Source organism: Amblyomma mixtum, chromosome 7 (genome assembly GCF_055824585.1).
Source record: "Amblyomma mixtum isolate Tamu chromosome 7, ASM5582458v1, whole genome shotgun sequence".
Lineage (NCBI taxonomy): Eukaryota > Metazoa > Arthropoda > Arachnida > Ixodida > Ixodidae > Amblyomma > Amblyomma mixtum.
Window position 1 is genome coordinate 143,366,739 of NC_143018.1, and position 21,027 is coordinate 143,387,765.

Consider the following 21,027-nt stretch of genomic DNA (forward strand, 5'->3'; position numbering starts at 1 on the left):
TATTGACAGCAATCGTGGTTTTTGGTTGCTGCTTTCTCAGAAGGCTGTTCTTAACAGTTATAAAAAGGGCTTATAGAGTGTCTATAAATTGTTATTGACTCCATTGCTTTATTACAGATATTTCCTTTTGTCTATTCATAACCTATAAACTGTCTATACGTAAACGTGTGCTAAACATGTATGGCCATAATATTCTAGATTGCCTAAAGGCTGTTTATAGGATTTGTATTGCCTGTATACTATTAGGAAAGTCTATCGCCAATGTATACATTGTCTAAGAAATCCTTGCATGAGAAAAAACCGCCATTACTGAAGAGAACATTGATGCTTCTTGCAGCTGACCATTATTCTATTCTTGACGCTGTACTTCTTTGAGCCGAACATCGCTCTGAGCCCACAGCTGTCCTTCTCCGCCATTTACCTGCTGTTCGTGACCGAGCTGACGCTCAACTCAACAGCGCTGCTCTTCAGAAATGGACGCCAGGTATGCCCCGATTCTGTGCATTGAGGAAGAGATGATGCAGTGCACTGCCGTGCTTTGTCTCCCACACGGAGCGAAATATTCCACTTTCATAATTCCGCTCTTTCAGTAAATTTATTTGGAATGGAAACATTTTGTCACTGCTTGATTAGTTTCACATTACTCACGTTACACATAGCCAGCGCCGAATGCTTGCCAGAGTAGCAGACCTGCCATGTTGGTAATCCATTTGAAAATGAGCAGTGCAGAACGAACGGACATATTCACCGGAACAGCGCGCACTAAGACACGGACACGAAGGGAGACACGACACACACGAGCGCTGAAAATGAGCGTGAAAATGAGTTACCAACTTCCCCAAGCATCTGTTTTAACGAACGGACATAGTAATGAAGAGCTGGACTCACCGCTTGTCTCCTATTGTCTCCCATGTCTCTTCGTTTTATTCTCTGTACTTTGAAAAGTCGATTGCTAGCTAGTTTGAATTGCGTGTTCGTGGCACGTATTATTTGACATTCCCGTGTCTAAGGGATGGCTTTTCAAATTGTTTGAAACAAGCGCGTGGCGTTGAGGAAGCCCATGACAAAGGCAAACGTAGCAGGGGGAGGCAGAAAATTAGGTGGGCGGATGAGATTAAGAAATTTGCGGGAATATGGTGGCCGCGGCTGGCGAAGGACAGGGCTAACTGGAGAGACATGGGAGAGGCCTTTGCCCTGCAGTGGGCGTAGTCAGGCTGATGATGATGATGATGATGACGGCAAAGGCGAGTACAGGACGGGCGCTGCATCCCTAGCACCCGTTCCGCAGTCCTCTTTTTCTGTTTGCTGTCTCGATATTACGTTTTTCGTTCAAACAGTATTCAAACAGTATTTGTGCCCCACTGGCGCCAGAGTATACATTGTTAACATTTTTGACTACGCCATAAATCTTTCCTGCAGTCAGAATAGACAATCAAAACCTATGAAAAGGAGCGTCATGTGGCCGTTTGATTCACCCTTTTTTGTGGCCAACTTATCATAGCTCCCAGCTGAACCGTGCTCTTACTTCATTCACGTCGAGAGTTCTTACTGCGAACACGCCTTGTGAGTTTGAGCCATATGAACGGAGCTACGAGAAAGCACAATAATTTTTAAAGCATAATAGTGCAGACAGAGCGGAGGTCGCTGCATCGGCGGTCATAGAAAGGACACTGAACATTGGTCATACCAGATTTCCTGCACGCCAACAAATAATGCCATCTGCTACCTGCCTATAGCGAACGCCAAATAACTCAGTGGGTAATCAGCACATGTAATTGTAAGAAAACTATCGAGTTCGGTGAGGTGCTGATCGAACATGTTGATACTGATGGATGGACTGCTCTTCCCACACGCTGCATAAGGTGACTTACACAGTTTTTTCTGCCTTCGGGCCGACTTGTTCTGACGGCCATAGCAAACCAGAAGGTTATATTGCCACGTATCATTGTAATGTCCGTTAGTTCGAGCTCAGGGGCGCAGAAAAGGGCTGTTATCTTTTTAAGTGACCGGACTAATCTCGATTGATCAGAGCCATGAAGAGCTGCATCTACGTTTTTCCAGATTACTGAAGATGATTTTGACCTGTTATCTCGAAGTTTCCTTGCCGGCTTTAAATTGAGCAATGCCGCGAGCGGCGGGCATTCGTAGTTCGACGACTGACCAGCACGTTTGTTGCTTACGCCGCCGCCGAGTTATTCAGTTCTTTTGCGGGCGCAAGTCAGACCAAATAAAGAGCTTCGTTTCCAAGTCTTGTTGGTGTCTTCGTGGCTGCTGGACTACCGTCACTACAACGTGACAATATCAATGATTAAAAGGTACTGCAGAATTCAGGATGTTCAGCGTCATCCCATCTGTGGTGGCAGCGGCGCTTAGTACAAGTGTTTGTGCGGACTCTTCCGGCTTCTTTCCGTGTCTTTTGATACGTAGCCGTCGATGTAGAGCTGTTCTTGCTCCTTATAATCATGAGAAATTCTTTTGACTTGCAATGGGGAAAACAAGCATAGGTATGGTGAGAGGAAGGAGGCCGGGGAGGGAGAGGGAGGGAGCTATTTATATCTGAAATATAGGCTTCCGCGGCTCACTGGTTTTGACGTATACTTTAAATAGCCTTCGGGAACTACGGTTGTTACATGCCCTGGAGGAAAAGCATGTGACGCAACACTTGCTTATTGTTTGCGACGTTATTTATGACAGCTAATACACTGAAGAAGAGTGATAAACCTCAATAGAGATGTACAATAATCTGACACATTTAGTACTCGAGGCTTACCCAGTGTGGTCCAAGTGGGATGGTATGATGTTTAAACAAGACATGATGAGTACAAAACAAATGCACCTCTTGCATGTACGGTTGGTGAGCAGACAGACACCAAGAGATTGATTTTCGCAGTAAATCCCCTAATTAAAATAACTATTTGGCTCTCTAGCAACTTTATCTGGGTTTGATGGCGGTAATGAGATGCTTGATAACATCGAAATGGAAGTGGTCGTCTGTGTACTCTTTCATTTCATATGTCTTTCGTTGGGCTCGCGCTTTCCAAAATATTCGTCGCGATTCTTATATTGATTGCGCCCAATTATGTATGAAAGACGCCAACCATAGGCGTGAAACTCTTTCCGATGTAATGCCTGCAATGCGTATGGTGTTTCCTCGTTGCAGTAAACATCAAGAGGAGTCTTTATTATCTCCACCTGCTTCTCCACATCGTTCGAAGACGAAATGCCATAAGGAATACCCCTTCACATCGGTGTAGAGTTTTCTGCTCATAGATAGATAGATAGATAGAACTTTTATTCACGTCAATTGCCAGACAACATAAATCAGGCCTACCAAAGCCTCAAAGGGCTTGAGTGGCAGCGCCTGGCAGACAGCTAACATTGGCAAAACAAAGGAAAATAGAGACGTTGCAATGAACTTTGCAAAAAAGAAAATGGTCACCAAACAGAATGAAACAAATATATAACTATTACAACATCAAGAAAGATTACAGTGATTTGAAATTAATACAGTAAATAGCTGAAATAACTACGGGGCAGGAAGCAACACGGAGACATACCGCAAAGTTTTTTTCAGGGTGTATTTAGTTTTCATGCGGAGTACAGTAGGAGGCAAGCTATTGAAACAGGCAGGTACATAGTAATGACGTGTGCGCTTACCGTACCGGGTTGAGGAGCGAGGAATGCAGTAGCGGTATTTTGGTCTTAAATCCCGAGCAGGGACATATGGAACGGTGAACTGACTGTACCAGAAGTGTTTTAGCACAATAGTTTCTGTTAATAAAGAGTTAAAACTTGGAAGCTTTAGTCTTCTAAAAATATCAATGTCATTACCAATGGACAGGTCGTAAGCAATATTCTTTAGAAGCAAACGCAAAAGCGAATTCACCCTATGTTGCCAGCGAACCGTGCAGTGACCATAAACAGTAATTCCGTACCTAAGTACACTATAGGCTAGAGCATGTACAACACATTTACGGACAGAAAAAGGCATAAAATATCTAATGTTATACAGGACACACGATACAGCACGAAGCCTTTGGCAAACAAAAGAAAGGTGCGATTTCCAAGAGAGATCACTGTCGAAGGTCAGGCCAAGATATTTGACCGAATGCGCATATTCAACTGGTACACAGTTGCAATTAAGACAAGAGGAAGTATGCAAATAAACAAGGTCAGTTAATTCAACTTGTTTTAATGGGTTATGAAAACAGATCAGTTTTGTTTTAGAAGTATTAACATTAATAAGATTAAACTTAAACCAGTCCATGGCTTTAATAGCAGCTATCTGTAATGCTGTAACAGCATCAGTGTATTTCTTTGCACATGCAACAATAACAGTGTCATCAGCATACTGAAACAGCAAAGATGGCACACTGTTAGCAAGGTCGTTAACGTATAGATTGAATAATAAAGGACTTAATATAGAACCTTGCGGGACTCCAGAGGCAATTGCCGTGAAATCGCTATGGAATCTTGAAATCGACACATATTGGCGCCTATCTTGTAAAAAGTTAGTAAGCAGTTCCAAAAACGAACCTCGAAATCCCAGCGCAGAAAGTTTATCAAGCAAAAGAACGTGGCAGATGCTATCAAAAGCCTTGCTAACGTCCAGAAAAAGAGAACATGCGACTTGATTCTTATCAAAAGCTGAATTTAGCACGTCAGAGAATTCTTCAAGAAGAACCGTTGTTCCTTTTCCTGCTATAAAGCCGTACTGACAAGGTGATAGAACACTGTGCGTATTCAAAAAATTCGTCATGGTGAGTAATAGATGCTTCTCAAAAATTTGGCCAATGCATGGTAGAATAGAGATAGGTCGGTAATTACTCATAATGTTTCTGGAGCCACCCTTGTACAAAGGTATAACTTTAGCAGTTTTCATTGAAGCAGGTATTATACCAGTAGAAATGATAGTGTTAAGGATAACTAGTAGAACACCTTTAATTACTTCAAAATTTCTGCACAATTCAGAAATCGTGAGGCCGTCATGACCAGGAGATTTGCTACGTTTAAGACTGAAAAGTATACACCTTAAATCACTTTCAGTAATATCAGGAAGGAAAGCAGATTCCATCACACTGAGAGGCATAGGACAGTCGGTAGGAGGGGTTCGAGATGCACCAGAGACCAGAGAAAAAAAATTGTTGAAGTCATTCGCAATGCTCTGTCCATCTTTATGAAAATGCGAGATGAAATATGTATCATTGTAGATAGCAGCGCTCCCTCCTTTCAGACTATTCACCAATGACCATGTTTTCTTGCTGTTAAAACGTGCGTCGTTAAACTGAGACCTAAAGTGGTTGCGCTTGGCCAGACGGATCATGGCGTTGACACGGTTTCGTTCATGTTTAAACTGCAGTCGTAGCTGAGAACAGTTTGGGGCACGTCTTGATCGAGCCCAGAGCAGATCCTTCTCTTTAATGGCTGCCAATATTGCGGGAGACATCCACTTATTGTCTAAATTTCGTTGTTTAACATTCACCATGCGGGAAGATTCTGCTTTGTGTGAACGAAAAACATCGACGAACCGATCATATAGGTCCGCAGGGGACACACTGTGTATAAAAGAATCCCAATCATGCTTTGCTATTCTTTCGTCAAGACGCTTATAATCAAGTACTGAGACCTTTTGCTGGCTGTGCATAGATGCAGGATGGCTGGAACTATCTGTTAACGAGCAACAAATGAAATAGTGGTCTGCAAGCTTGACCTCAACCACAGCAGACCGCACCGACAGGTTTTGAGAACGCACGTTGATGTGGTCGATGCAAGACGCGACCAGCTGCCCAGCTAAGTATTCCTCACGTGTAGGGCTGTGGATTGTAGTCGCTAGCCCCCACTTTGATAAAGTGTCCAGATAATCTGCGACCGTTGACACAGTGGGGCGTAAAATATCGATATTCATATCACCGATAATGCACACGTGTTCTTCGCGGGAGAACGATGATAATGCAAAATCTAGCTCAGCTAAAAAGATTCGACCGTTACAACACGGAGGGCGGTAAATTGTGAGAAGAACCAGCGACAACCAAGGTGTACTTAGGCGGAGCGCAACTACTTCTGCTTGAGTGAAAGGAACACTAATTTCAGAAACGGACCAAGAATCCTTAACAAAAACTGCGATTCCTCCTCCCATTCTTTGTAAACGAGTGTAAGAATATAACTGGTAGCCTGGCAGCGAGAACTGTAGTAACACGTCTGACGAAGCGTTCACTTCCGTGAGAGCAATGACGTCAAAACTTAAGTGAAAAGGGTGAATTAACGCAAAAAAATGGTCCCAGTGTTTCCGTATACTGCGAATATTAACATGAGTAAACTGAAATGAATTGCCTGTTTGATACTGAAAGAACTTCCGGACTTCAGAAAAATCGGAACACTTCACGAAACCTGTATCAGACATGGTTATGTTAGTTTCTCAAGATCCGAAAACTTGTTGATGCGAATGAGAGGTGCGCCTTCGGACCGCTTTGCAAGGACCTTCCCATTTTTGGTCCAGACGAACTCAAAACCCTTTTGTTTGCCCCGAGACCTTGCTAGTCGGAACAGCTCGCGATTAACCCGAGACAGGTTATCGTTAAAAAACAGCCGAGGAGACTGGTCGTCTTGCACCAAATCAGGAAGGCCCTTCCGAGCTCCGAGCCATTTCTGCTTAACAGAAACCGACTGAGTCTGTACTAGGATCGGTGGGATATAGTCGCCTCTGGACGGTAGCCGATAGACTGCTGAGATATCTGCTGGTTGAAAATCGGTAATGTTTAGTTTGCCTGCTAAGGTACTTAAGAAAGTGTGCAAGTTTTCATCAGATTTGACCGGAAGGCCGTGAATCTCGAAGTTACATCGTCTGCTGTATTGTTCGAGATCATTTATCTCTCCACTCATCCTGTCAATCACTTCTTTCTGGGAAACTACTGTTGAAGACAGTGATTGAACTTGTGACCGAAGATCTGCAAGCTCAGCCTGATTAGTGGTCACTCCAGCAAGCACAGAGTCATACCGTGACGAAAGGAAGTCAATAGCTGACTGTATGTCCTCGACTGCTGAAGCAACCTTTTCACTAGCTTCCTTGACCAACAACAGTTCTTCCATTTTCCCCATCAGTGCTGATACAGTGGTAGTCAAAGTATCCAGCTTCACATTCAGAGCAGACAGTTGCTGCGAGAACGAACCACCATCGGGGTTGGATGCTACGTCAGGTTGCGCCACCGAATCATCCTTGCATGAAGGACACTTCCATGTTTCACGTGTTACCGTACTCATCTTCTTGTAGGCGTTATCAGTAACTGACGAGCAGTTTTTCCCCAAGTGAAATTCGCCCTCACAGGCACAGCAAGTCATAAATTTCCCATCTTTCGGTATGGCTTTTGAGCAAGAAGTACACAAGGAAGACATGGTGCAGTCAGCGGCAAAACACGAAAAGTGATGAATTACAACAGGTGTAACCAACACTCACCTGCCAAAAGCGAAGCAAACGTTTAGACCGGGACAAAGGTTTGCCGCTGACTGCAACGGTCCACGAAGTTGACGGTCTTTAAATAGTCGGTGATCGGCGCCAGGGGGACATCTTTGGCAGGTCCAGAGCGAATGAAGGCAAGGATGGCTTGCGATGTCGAAACAACAGCTTTCTTGAGCCGCATGCGCAGATCAGTCACCCGAAGCAGTTGCGAAGGTGATAGCCGTTGAAGATACGAGCCGCTTTCCGGCTGATACTGTCCCCTGGCTTGCAGAGCTCACCTGCCAAAAGCGAAGCAAACGTTTAGACCGGGACAAAGGTTTGCCGCTGACTGCAACGGTCCACGAAGTTGACGGTCTTTAAATAGTCGGTGATCGGCGCCAGGGGGACATCTTTGGCAGGTCCAGAGCGAATGAAGGCAAGGATGGCTTGCGATGTCGAAACAACAGCTTTCTTGAGCCGCATGCGCAGATCAGTCACCCGAAGCAGTTGCGAAGGTGATAGCCGTTGAAGATACGAGCCGCTTTCCGGCTGATACTGTCCCCTGGCTTGCAGAGCTCACCTGCCAAAAGCGAAGCAAACGTTTAGACCGGGACAAAGGTTTGCCGCTGACTGCCGCTGACTGACTGACTCATCGTCTCCCTATTGCTTGCGTGGCTGCGCATTCGCCGACCAACAGCCCGGAACATGGGCATATTATTCGAATTTTTCCCCTTTGTTCCCCTCGCCAAGTGTAGGGTAGCCAACTGGGCATCGCCTGGTTAACCTCCCTGCCTTCTCTCTCTACGTCCTCCTCCTCCTGCCCAGGGAAGTACTGTGTTGTTATCACTTACTGAAAGTTTTGGATTTAAACAGAGTGATGGACATCGGCCATGAAAACCTTCTCCGCTCCCGCTGCTTGACGCCTTGGCGGATCTCGGCCGCTTTTATTCGGCCTAGCGACGTCCTCAGCCGCTTCTTATCTTTGTCTGCGGCCGCATATAGCTGCCGCCAGTGACGTAGTCAAACACTTTTCGCCCCAGGTTTCGAAATCTCGTACTGTCTCCTCTTGAGAACCGCTTCTGGGTTCTCCGCTGCTGCTGCGGAACCGCGAGCCCGAAGTATGGGTCATGAAAGGCGACCGATGAGAATGACACCAAGAACTGATACCTCTGCATCTTGCGTCAAAGGGATAGACAGAACGTAGCGGACGGACGTAAAAGATATTGATCACAGTGATGCTGGTGTTGCTGCTGATGATGATCAATGCCCTTTTCCTTTGTGTCAGTGCGGTTGCTCATGGGCCAATAACATCTCCAGGTGGCGCTGGGGCTCGGACGTATATCGGAATTCTGCACTGAGATGGACCAAGAACAGAAGGACAATGCTTCTTACGACATTTACCGGAAGCCAGGTGAGCTATCAAATAGAGCATATCTGTATAAGGGAAAGAATAAAATAGAAAGTGGTAGAAACCGGGGCCATATAGAAACTAAAAGAAAGTAGTTGAAACGCTAAATATCTTTTGGATTGCTTCGGATTTCATGAATACAGATCATGATATCAGCAGCGTTTGCTTCGGGCCTAGTTGGCTCATGTTTTCAAGGTGGGATACTTCTTAACACAACCCAAAAAGGGGACAAGATCATCATATATGTCGAACAGGCAAATCTACCATTCGATGTGCACATGATGACTGTGCAACAGGTGTTTTAGTTTTGGTTATGGGTTTGAAACCTACAGCGAGTGCAGCTATGAGGGACGTCAGCTCGGCCACCTGGGGTTCTTTAACGGGACCTTACATCGCACAGTACACGGGCCTCTAGTATTTTGCCTCCATCGAAATGCGACCCCCGCGGCCTGGATCGAACCCGGCTGTTTCGGGACAGCAGCTGAGCGCCTCAACGACTGAGCTATCGAGGCAGCTCTTAACAGTTGTTTCGCTGGTATGAATGTTCGCTTTAAGAAAAAGATAACACCGGCCGGTCTACTGCCCCCTCATCGCGTTTGCTGTTATGCTTTACTACACATTTTAATTCCTCCACCACGCGGTATATGTTCATTGAAAAATGCATGACCGTTACTTTATACAAAGCATTTGTGTATAAGAGCGTTCCATTTAGAGTTCTGGAGCTCCTTGCAAAAGCTTCAAACGGAAATTTCAAGCGGTGGTCTTGGTAACATAGGGCAGTCTGTAAAATTGGTTCCCATTGCGGTTTTGTTTCACTGAGTTATGGTATTCACTGTTGCATTCGCTCGAGAACTGCTAGCCCTGGCACACCATGTCCAAAGCTATACGATCTGTTTTTGAGGGTACAGATAATCTGAGTTCACTGAAACGAAATCAATAATGACAGAGTGAAAGACCTCCGTTTCTCCGATCGCAGTGGGAGCCCATCCTGCGCAATGACCATTAAGTTGCTTGCATAATGTCTGGCTTTTTATGTCACCTGGCGTCTCAAAGCCACTTACACCAACGCAGGTGTAGCAGGCTAGTGCTAAAAGCCAACGTCCACTACGCGCCGCAGCAAAACCAAAGATGCGCGGTTGATTTTGTGTTTGTCAGCGTCCAATTTATTCACTCATAAGGAGCGCACACTACGGCTTGCGTGTCTAAGGCGTACGTATTACTGCATCATATTATAAGGGCAGCCAGGTGAGTCCAATGCGAGGATAAATGACACAAAAGTCTAAGTGCTTCCTCTATCGGTTCGAAATGACAATGGGCTAATTTTACGGCACCACTAGTCCGCCTCATCAGTAGTGCCGAGTCTAAAACTCCTCGCCATCGATGTCAACGAAGATTGTACCACCACACGTCCGTCGGACCACATTCTCACTCAACGAGCAGAACTAGGGCTGCAGTGTTTTGCTGTAAAAAAAAAACAAAAAGCACAGGTGATGACACGAGGCGATGCGACCAACCTGTTTTCACCGTATTCGTTGTACGTCTCAGTTACGCGTCCAACATTTTACCATTGCTCTTTAAATTTAAGGTTACCTCGCATTTAACGCGAAAGCTTCAGAAGCCTCACGGGACAAAATGCGTCGTGGACCCAAAAGTTGGTCCATTGGCTGGAGTCAGGTGACGTCACCGTACCCGAGAATTTCCTCTGACTAGAGGGGAGTGACGTTCAGTCAGAGGACCCTTCCTTTTAGCTACAGAGAAGTGACGTCAGCAAGCAGAAAGTAACACCACTTCCGGCAAACGTAACAACAGCTGCTAATTCTCATCCATTGCCACCACAGTATTAAATTGGGTGTCCCTCTTATTTATATTTTTTTTCCGCTGCGCATGGGCTTCTGGAGGGTGTGCGGCAATGGAGCCTCTGGGCAGGTGATGGATGGGCCACACAAACCCAAAGCACCATGATACGCTTGCTGCACTCGTGTGGAGGCTTCATACAAACACACACACACACACACACAAACGCCACGGCTTTTTGCGTTGAGAGGACTGCTAATGCAGTAATTACTGCTAATGCAGTAATTCTATTGCGGCTATGGCGTGCAGTTTACTCCTGAAGGGCGCCTACCAAAATAATAATCTCAGTAGGGAAGAAGGCACCTTTAAGCAACGAATGAGCTGCAAAGACCGCTATGAAAGAGGCACAAAGCTTGCGCTATGTGGTCTGAAATTTTTTTTAACGCTTCATTGCGGGCCTCTGCGAATGATTACGTTTGAGCAAATGGGTTTATGCGAAAAGAAATGGTACCATCAGATAGAGCACCAAAAAATCTTGTATGAAAAATCGGGGCGTTGTGGTGGGGTAATAAGTTAATTTCTTAGAACGAAAAATGTGCAAAAAGTGGTTAGTTTCTTGTCATCACGAGCTTGTCCGCTCGATTACGTCCAAACGAATGCGTTTATGCGAAATAGAATGTGTTCCCTTTCCACTTCCAGCATCTCGCTACTGATTGCGCTCAACCTTTCTGCTCAACCTTTCGGAGACTGTTGAAGACTACTTTGTATTAATTTTTAGACCCACCGGTTGTCACTGCCTGTGTTACTAAATAAAAAAGGGAAAAAATATACTAGTGAAAAAAGAACGAAATAAGCATGGATAGGAAAAAGGGGAGTGTGACCCGCACGAATTTAGTGGAGAGTGCGCAGAACATGTAAGTGCAGGAAAATACACTGTCCAGATGTGACCTCAACTTTGTTACGCACTGCAGCCTTGCTTATTTTTCCTTTTTTTTTTCTTTTTCTTTACTTCTATCTACTTATTTCTGTTTCTCGCTCACCTGTTCTCTGCCCAACCCCTATAAAAGCGGAAACATCAGTGAAGACAAATCATTCCTGATCGAGATAGGTCTTCCTATCGAAACGTCGAGTCAAATAAATATGTTTCCTTCAACGAAGCGTGTACTTCGCTATACCTCTAGCAACCAAGTACGTTCATATATATATATATATATATATATATATATATATATATATATATATATATATATATATATATATATATATATATATATATATATATATATATAGGTTGCGAAAGCGTGAAGTACTAGACTGCTTATAAGAATATATAGCGAAGTATACGCTTCGTTAAAGGAAACATATTTATTAAACTCGACGTTTCGATCGGAAGACCGATCTTCTTCAGGAGTGATTTTACATTGTGAATGCATCCCCTTTTATAGGGGCGGGCACAGAACAGGTAACTGGGAAACACAAAGCACATAGCAGAAAAATACGCATAAAGAATTATTAGAGGCAGTGCGACCCACACACACATACACGAACAGGTAACTGGGAAACACAAAGCACATAGCACAAAAATACGCATAACAAATTATTAGAGGCAGTGCGACCCACACACACATACACACTTACCTGTTCTGTGCCCTATAAAAGGGGATGCATTCACAATGTAAAATCACTCCTGAAGAAGATCGGTCTTCCGATCGAAACGTCGAGTTTAATAAATATGTTTCCTTTAACGAAGCGTATACTTCGCTATATATATATATATATATATATATATATATATATATATATATATATATATATATATATATATATATATATATATATATATATATATATATATATATATATATATATATATATATATATATATCAAAAATTGATAAAAAAAATCAGAGGCTAGCCGCGTGCCTTATATATAACCGCTATAAACGCCGGGACTCTCCATCTGCTATGCTGCATGAAAGCTTGAAAGCTTAAGAGAACGAAGAAAAACAGCACGAATTAAATTTCTTGGTCGTTTGTATTTTTCATAGCTAGGCATGGACCCCCAGGTTTGCATAAATAAACAGACTGCTAAGAAATCTCGTCATAAGCATAAACACTACATTGAACCCACTTTTTCCCGCACGAATGCCTATATGTATTCATTCTTTCCGAATACGATTAATGATTGGAACGCACTGCCTCATGATTCTCCTTTGCTTGCCTCCCCTGAGTAATTTCAACCATCGGTTGGCGCTGCCTGTGACGCGCTATGTTGTTGACACTGCGTGTTGTTTCTTTCCTCCTGTGCCTATTTAGCGTCATATAAGTGTTGGTCGTTCTTTTTTAGTACTTGTCTCGTCGTCAAGTATGTTTTTTCTCCTTTTTTTTAAGGTCGAAGTTTGTTACTTTAGTGTTTTGTACTGTGCCTCTCCTGCTTGGACCATATTTGGTCCGCAGTAAGTGATAAATAAAAAAAATAATACACATAAATACACCATCGCAAAATGCAATCCCCGAAAAAGCCCTCTTCCAAATGAAAAAGCCTAAGTTAAAATTGGCAGGAGATCTCAGGCGAAACGTCAGGTATATTATAATTGCCGGGTAAAGGGTTCCTTAATATATTTAGCAAATATGGGAAGTACAGAGCCTAGAGCTCTTAAATGTAGTACCGGTATGAGACATACCTTTTCAGCTCTTGATCAAGTTAATCATGAATAATCTCGAGTTGTCGCGAATTATCTTCAAGCATTACTCCAGCGTTATTTTTTCGACGATCAAGCGGCGAATTATTTTTTATCACTAGTGTTAGAAACGTGGCTCTCTGCTGCTTAGGCTTATACCCTTAATAACTGAACGCACATTTTCTGCCAATGTAGTTTTCAGGAAGCAGAGTTCGCACGTAAGTGTTGCCGTCTGTTTTATCAGGTCACGTGAACCTGAGAAAGTGCAGCTTCTCGTGGAGCAGTCCGAAAGAGGAGACAAAGCTGGAGCAGCTCCGAGCCGTGAGCCTGGATGTCCGTCCGGGATCCCTGGTGGGCGTGGTTGGATTCGTGGGCAGCGGGAAGTCGTCGCTCCTGTCCGCCATCCTGGGAGAGATGCCCTGCATTGTCGGACGGGTAATATGCACGGTGAGCGCATGAACGGTAGGAATGTTTCGAAGCAACGAACATGTTACACTAGCAGAGGCTTTCTGGCGAGAGCACGCTTTAAAGCCGGCCGGGAAAGAATTGTAAAAGGGGGACCGTATCTTCTTCATTGAGGTCACTTTCTTATTGGAGTACACTCTGTTATGATGGTGCTCAAAAAAATTAAACTTTTTTGTCAATTCAACAGATGAAGTTTAAACATTTAAAATATCTAGTATGATAAAAGGGATGTTCTTTGAAATGAGAACAGTATGCAGAAACAACACAGCATCACAGGCATAAAATCCTTGGAGATGGCACTTCAACAAACATTGCTGGTCTGTTCGGCTGAGTAAGAAGATTATATCATTTCATGTATTATTTTATGTAAAATCAGGTCCGCAGCGTAGACGCACGTTTAACTAGACTACAATAAACAAACTTTCTTAGCTATTCTAGAGGTTGGATACTATTACAGGTACTATTTCCAGAGGCGAGTCGACGTGAGCTTGGTGCGTCAGCGCGATGATGATGACGATGTCCTGAGGCGTAATGGCTCATACTCTTGGCGGGGAAGATGACAAGATCCTTCTTCCGCGCCCGGCTTCGTTGTTTCTTCAGCGCCCGAAAGTAGCGCGCTACAATATAATCAAATCATACATTTTTGGAGAGATGCTGCCTGGAGGAGTTCTTATGTGCATGGTACTGCACTGAAGAGGCCGACGGTTCGTTACGCCGTAATAAATCTGGCGGCTTCTTCGCCTATGCGCATTTCACACCGATCGCTCTCTTGGACGATGCAGAAAACCACCTTTTGGCCAAATTAAGCTGATCGTTGCTCCTTTCCGGGTGATAGTGCCATATTTTACGAGAAGCTGCCGACTCTGTGAGCTCATGTTTCAACTATGTTTCATCGCGCATTGACCATCAACGCAAAGTGGGCGTTCCACCTTGTCACACTACCGCTCGCCGAAATTCTTTCATTCCAACTACATCATCCGAGTGGAATCACTTGCCAGCAGATGTGGCACTCACCAACGATCTCGAGCATTTAAGGAAAAGTTGAGTGCCTGCTTTTCTTGCTGATGACATGTGTGCCCTTCGGTTACTAGTGTGACATGAACTCTGTGTTTCTGATTTGTAGTTTGTTTTTGTTGGCTTTTGTTCTCTTTTCTCGTTTTTTTTTTTTAAAGCGAAAGCTTTACTGCTTGCACTTTCAGCCTCTGCCGTGGCGCGGCGGTGCCACCACCGGCGCCTAACGCCTGCGCTCTCCGCTAGGAGCACAACAGGTGCTTTGTGACGTCACGCCGAAGAGAAGGGCGACCGACTCACGGCGTCGCAAGCCGCGGCGGTGCCACCACGGCGTGGCCTCCGCGATCGAAGCGCGCTTTTGAGCAACGGCGCGCGCCGCCGCCAGAGCAGATCGCGGCGGCCACGACCACGGGCGCTTAACTCCTGCGCTCTCCGCTAGGAGCGCGATTCTGGCGTTACGCTGAAGAGATTTAGGCTCGACTCACGTCGCTAGAAAGCACTGCTTTCTAGCGACGTGCTTTCTAGCGACTGCTTCGCGGCGATGCCGCCCACCACTAGGGAGGCTCGTCGTAATGCGCGTAAGAGAGAGCGGCGAGCTACAGAGACAGAGGAAGAGCGTGAAACAAGACTCGCTAAGGGACGTGCCCAGTATGCGGCTCAGCGAGAACGTGCGAGCTACATAGATTAGCCAAGTGATCACCACAGCAGCACCAAGGTATACAACAAGTTTCACACAAGCACCACAACAGAACGACTATCATGTGAGCGAGGGCGTAGCCACGGGTATTGCTTTCGCGATTTCCCGGCTTAACCAAGTTGAGCCACAGCCATTTTTTTCTTCTTCGTCTAGGTTTCCATGAATTATTAAAATTTGTAATAACTCAGTGCAGTGAACAATATGTAGTCCTGTAACCCGTAATTGTATTCATTTTTTGTTATCTGTCTTGTTCCATTCCCCTCAATAATGCCCGCAGGGCCATGAGGGTATTTGAAATAAATAAATAAATAAATGACTGAGAAGCATGGCGCAATAAGCACCTAAGGCATGACAAGAACCAGAAAGCGAAGGAGCAGTGTGTAGTGGCTAAATATAATGTGGCCACAGCTGAAGCCACTACAGAGCAGCCTCAATGTGTCCGTAATTACAGAGTCGCGTGCATGAGGAACTCTGCGAGAATTTTTTATGCGGGAAAGCCTCGTCAAATCAGACCTTACCAGCTCTGTCACTTCTCTCTCCCCTCTTCCTTTCCACCCAGGGTCGCATCGCCTACGTGCCGCAATTGGCACACGTTCACAACATGACTGTGCGTGACAACATTTTGTACGGGAAGCCGATGGACGACGACTTCTACGACGAGGTCATCGCCTGCTGCAAACTAACCGATGACTTGAATCGACTTCCAGGCGGCGACTTGACCGAAGTCGGTGAGAAGGTGAGCTACATGATGTCCGATAGTTTCCCAAGGCATTTTCTAGGTTCTGTCTGTTAAAAGAAACCGAGGTTTTAAAAAAGACTGAGTGTTCTAGCCGAACGAAACCAACCGAGTACTGTTAAGAGTCGCTTTGCCTAGTCTGTAGTATTTTTCGTTTCCCTAAGCAATCAAATATTATGGACTAATTAACTAACATCTATATATTTAATGTTGTTTACGTCAAGAACAAGGAAAAAAATTCTAAAGTTTGCCGTTTAACGTCCCGAAGCGATGCGCGGGCTGTGAGGAATATCAAAATGCAGAGCTCCGGAAAAACCGACCTTCATAAAGAGGGTGTTTCCCGTAAGACATTGCACAATCTTTAAACATAGGCTTTTTGAGTTAGAATAAAGCTTATTTGGCATAGCACTTTCAGCGGTGTAATACATCAAAATACACCTTAGAGGTATCAACTAGCAGGTTGGTTAACTAATATTGCATGCTTAACTTTTTACCCCCCCCCCCCCGCAAGCAATATCCATATCAGTTTATACAATTTCGAAAACGTGATTGCCCACGGCTCTGTGGCCCAATAAAGTTATACTATTTCAGCGAGTTATGTGCACTGGCGAGGTTGCTTTTCCTGCAACCTTCTTGAAAGCGCATAGATTTTGGCAAGATATTGAAAAAAATAATTGTTGGGTCTTAGCGCCGAGGGTTACCGCGTTTTCGAAATTCTAAAAGCTGATATGATTGTTACATACTGTTGGTCGCCACAGCCTCTCTTTAATTAAAGATTCTAACAATATTAGTTAAAAAGTTAGCTATATCATACCAGTTAACCAGCCTGCTAGTAAGCACGTCTTAGCTGCATTCTGATGTACTACAGTGCTCAAAATGCTATGCAGAAAAAAGCGCGCTTTTAAATGAGAAAGCCTATTTTTTAGAATTGTGTAAAGTCTAAGGCGAAACAGCCTGTCAACCTTCATTGATTACGAGAAAGTATTTGTCTCAGGGGAAACCTCCGCAGTGATGCAGGCATTGCGGAATCGGGGTGTAGAATAGTCTTACCTGAAGATACTTTTAAGGTATCTATACTGACGCACAGCTCCATTAGTCCTCCACAAATTCATCAAGAAAATTTCCTCTAAGGAAGAGTGTCAGGCAGATAGACACGATCTCGCCAATGCTATTCGCCACCTGTTTACAGGAGATGTTGAGTGGCCTGGCTTGGGTACAGTTTGGGATAAAAGTTAATAGTGAATACCTGAGTAATTTGCGATTCGCTGATGACATTGCCTTGCTTAGTCATTCAAGACATGAACTGCGGCATGAACAGCTGAACAGCAGGTCTAAAAGTTAACATGCAGAAAACCAAGGTAATATTAACCGTTATGCAAGGAAACAGAAAATCACAATTGGTAGCGAGATGCTGGAAGTAGTAAGGGAATGCGTCTACTTAGGGCAGGCAGTGACCGCTGATCCGAATCATGAGAGAGAAATAAATTGTAGTATAAGAATCGGATGGAGCCGATATGGCAGATTCTCGCAGATCGTGAATGGCAGTTTACCAATATCCCTCAAGAGAAAAGCATACAAAAGCTGTATCTTACCTGTAGTCGTCTATGGGGAAGAAACGTGGAGATTAACGAAAGGCTTCCGTTTAAAAATGATGGTTCAATAGCGCAAACACACACCAACCGAGAAGGAGACAAGACACACACATCAGCGCTGGTGTGTGTGTCTTGTCTGCTTCTTCGTCTGTGAGTGTTCACGCTGTTGAACCAAAATTATGAATCTAAACCAACTAGTCCAATCTACAGTTCTTCACTTCAACCTAAGGGCAACGCGGCGAGCTATAGACCGAAAAGTGATAGGTGTAACATTAAGAAATCGGAAGGGGGCGGAGTGGGTGACAGAACAAAAGCGGGTTAATTATGCCCTTGTCGAAATCAATAGGAAGAAATGGGCTTGGGCAGAGATTGTAATGCGAAGGCATCATTACAGGTGGTCCTTAAGGCCGCCTTTCGCCGCAAATCTTGTGCGGAGGCGGAAGCTGCCAAGTCTTGCGCTTCCTTCGCTCTCAGCATTGCTGTATATATTTGTATATGTTTCCACCGTTCATAAGAGCTCTCATTGTATATGCTTGCATGCTCCTCGATGCTGCTCGGCATTGTATGCATAAACATCATAAGCAGCGCATCTCTGATTATCTGTAAATAGTGGTTCATGTCGTCTCCTGATGCATTTTCTTGTTCAGAGATAAGTTATGTGCGGTGTTCAATCCTTGCCTCTATTCCGTTCTCTTCACTCGCCGACTTTCCTATGCTAATATCAAATAATCTTCTTCCAATCACGAGTCCTGAACTGTGGTATGCAGAATCTATGGTTCGTAAATAGAAGCCATTTCTTTGCGCTCTTCTACTCACAGACTAATTCCGCCTTCTACATCATAGCCAGTGATCATGCACACAGCTTGTATGCAAAGAGACGCTCTCGAGACTTAGAGGTCGCTATTTTGATGAGGTTAGTGATAGCGAACGCACAGGATGAGAAGAATAATTCTCTGCATTTTTGAAGGCGAACACACTCTTGTGGTTGTCTGCGACGGCACTGCGCACAGATGCCGGAATAGTTTCTGAGTTTGTTCCCCTTAAACGCATGCTTTCTTATTAAGAACATGCTTCTACCTGCGCCTGGAGCGGTAACCGGGAAGCTGTGCTGCAGTCGTCGGGGCAGCGAAGTTTAGGACCCGAAAGTTGTAGCGGAAATACTTTAGCGCACTTCAGTGATTATAGGAGCGATGACTATGAGACGTTCTATGAGCGCTATAGGCATGTAGCTGCCACGAAAGTTGAATATCATAATAATTTCATAGTTTGAGATGAACGCAAACTAAATTTTTACGCTGCATAATGGCCAATGGTACTCTGTTGCCTAACAAGAGAAGACATCACAGCAACTGATGGCAAGCGATGAACGTATACCCTCGTCGATTTCAAGAAGTCGCTCCTATTCAGGACGTACGATTCGGTGGAATAGCAAGACTCAGTAGGGACTAAATGGTAGCTTTAAACCAGAGACTAAATAGAAATCGCAATTAGTTATATTATTACGGGGGGGGGGGGGGGGGTTAGTCCAGCGGCAGACGGGACAGGCGACAGTCAGAAGGCACACCGAGCTAAATCACTCCAGCACAAACTGCCACGTCCTCGTCGTCGTCCACTGCCGAACGTCCCAAAACAACGTCGTCTTCACCTAGCAACTATGCACCGTAACACTACCCCCCCCCCCTCCTCCGCCGGGCTGAAGGAAGCACAGTCCCTGGGCGTCCTAAGGTGCTGGGTTTGGACTGTAGGGCTTAAGACGGGCGACGTGTACGAGCTGTGTGGAGGGGGCCGCACGAGGAGTGTGGGGTTGCAGGGGCGCGATCTCGTACGTCACACTGCTCAGTTGCCGCAAGACGCGGTAAGGACCCACGTAACGAGGCAGCAACTTCTCACACAGGCCCACACGACGCGCAGGGAGCCAGAGGAGTACCAGGGAGTCGGGAGGGTAATGGGCGTCACGGTGATGCAGGTCATACCGTCTTTTTTGAGCGATTTGCGAAGCGTCGAGGCGATCGCGAGCGATTTGGCGGGCGGCGTCAGCTCGGGCAATGGCGTCACAAGCGTAACTGCTGGTACAAGGGTCGTGAGGCAGGAGGCTGTCGAAGGGTAGCAACGGGTCGCGGCCAAAGAGCGGGTAGAAGGGGGAGTAGCCGGTGGTATCATGGCGTGTGGAATTGTAGGCAAACGTCACGAAAGGTAAACTGGCGTCCCAGTCTGAGTTTGTTCCCTGTGGTCTGAGACATACATAGACAGCATGTCCGTCAGGGTGCGGTTAAGACGCTCAGTAAGGCCGTTGGTCTGAGGATGGTAGGCCGTTGTGAACTTGTGGCGGGTAGAGCAGGAGCGCAGAAGGTCGTGGACCACTTTAGAAAGAAAGCAGGGGCCGCGATCCGTAAGCAGTTGACGAGGAGCGCCATGAAGTAGGACGACGTCATGGAGAAGAAAGTCGGCGGCATCGGAGGCACAGCTGGTAGGGATAGCGCGCGTGATAGCGTACCGGGTAGTGTAGTCGGTCGCAACGGCAATCCACTTGTTCCCGGATGTTGATGTGGGTAAAGGACCAAGCAGGTCGAGACCAACACGGAAAAAAGGGTCAGTCGGGATGTCGATGGGCTGCAGCTGGCCACTGGGTGGAAGTGGGGACGTTTTCCGGCGCTGGCATTGGTCACAAGCAGCAACATAACCGCGGGCAGAGCGGTAAAGGCCAGGCCAGAAGAACCGCCTGCGCACGCTGTCGTACGTGCGTGACACGGCTAGGTGCCCTGCAGTAGGAGCGTCATGAAGTTGAGCAAGTACTGTGGAGCGGAGATGGGTCGAGACGACGAGCAAGAGGTCGGCGCCATCTGGGTGCATATTGCGCCGGTACAAAATATCGTGATGCAGCACGAACATTCGTAGAGCAGGATCGGAAGGGTCGCTGCGGAGGTGGTCGATTATGAGGCGCAGAGATGGATCACGGCGCTGCTCGTCACCAATGTTTAGAAAGTCTGATACGGACAGTACACAGTCGTCGGTATCACGGGTGTGGGAATCAGGGGGATCGACAGGATGGCGGGACAGACAGTCAGCGTCTTGGTGCAGCTGGCCGGACTTGTAGACAACACTAAATGTGTATTCTTGCAAACGCAAGGCCCAGCGACCCAGACGGCCTATAGGGTCTTTAAGGGAGGACAGCCAACACAAAGCATGGTGATCCGTAACTACGCAGAAGGGC

At 45.6% G+C, this 21,027-nt stretch overlaps 1 protein-coding gene across 1 annotated transcript in view; it reads left to right on the plus strand.

Annotated features, from left to right (window-relative positions):
- LOC149337759 (multidrug resistance protein mrp-7-like) overlaps window positions 1-21,027 on the plus strand; it is a 157,568-nt gene that overhangs the window by 70,462 nt on the left and 66,079 nt on the right. The window contains exons 12-15 of the mRNA XM_089553505.1: window positions 338-484; window positions 8,750-8,843; window positions 13,560-13,762; window positions 16,048-16,224. Coding sequence (XP_089409631.1) covers window positions 338-484; window positions 8,750-8,843; window positions 13,560-13,762; window positions 16,048-16,224 — 621 coding nt within the window. The remainder of the gene's footprint in view (window positions 1-337; window positions 485-8,749; window positions 8,844-13,559; window positions 13,763-16,047; window positions 16,225-21,027) is intronic.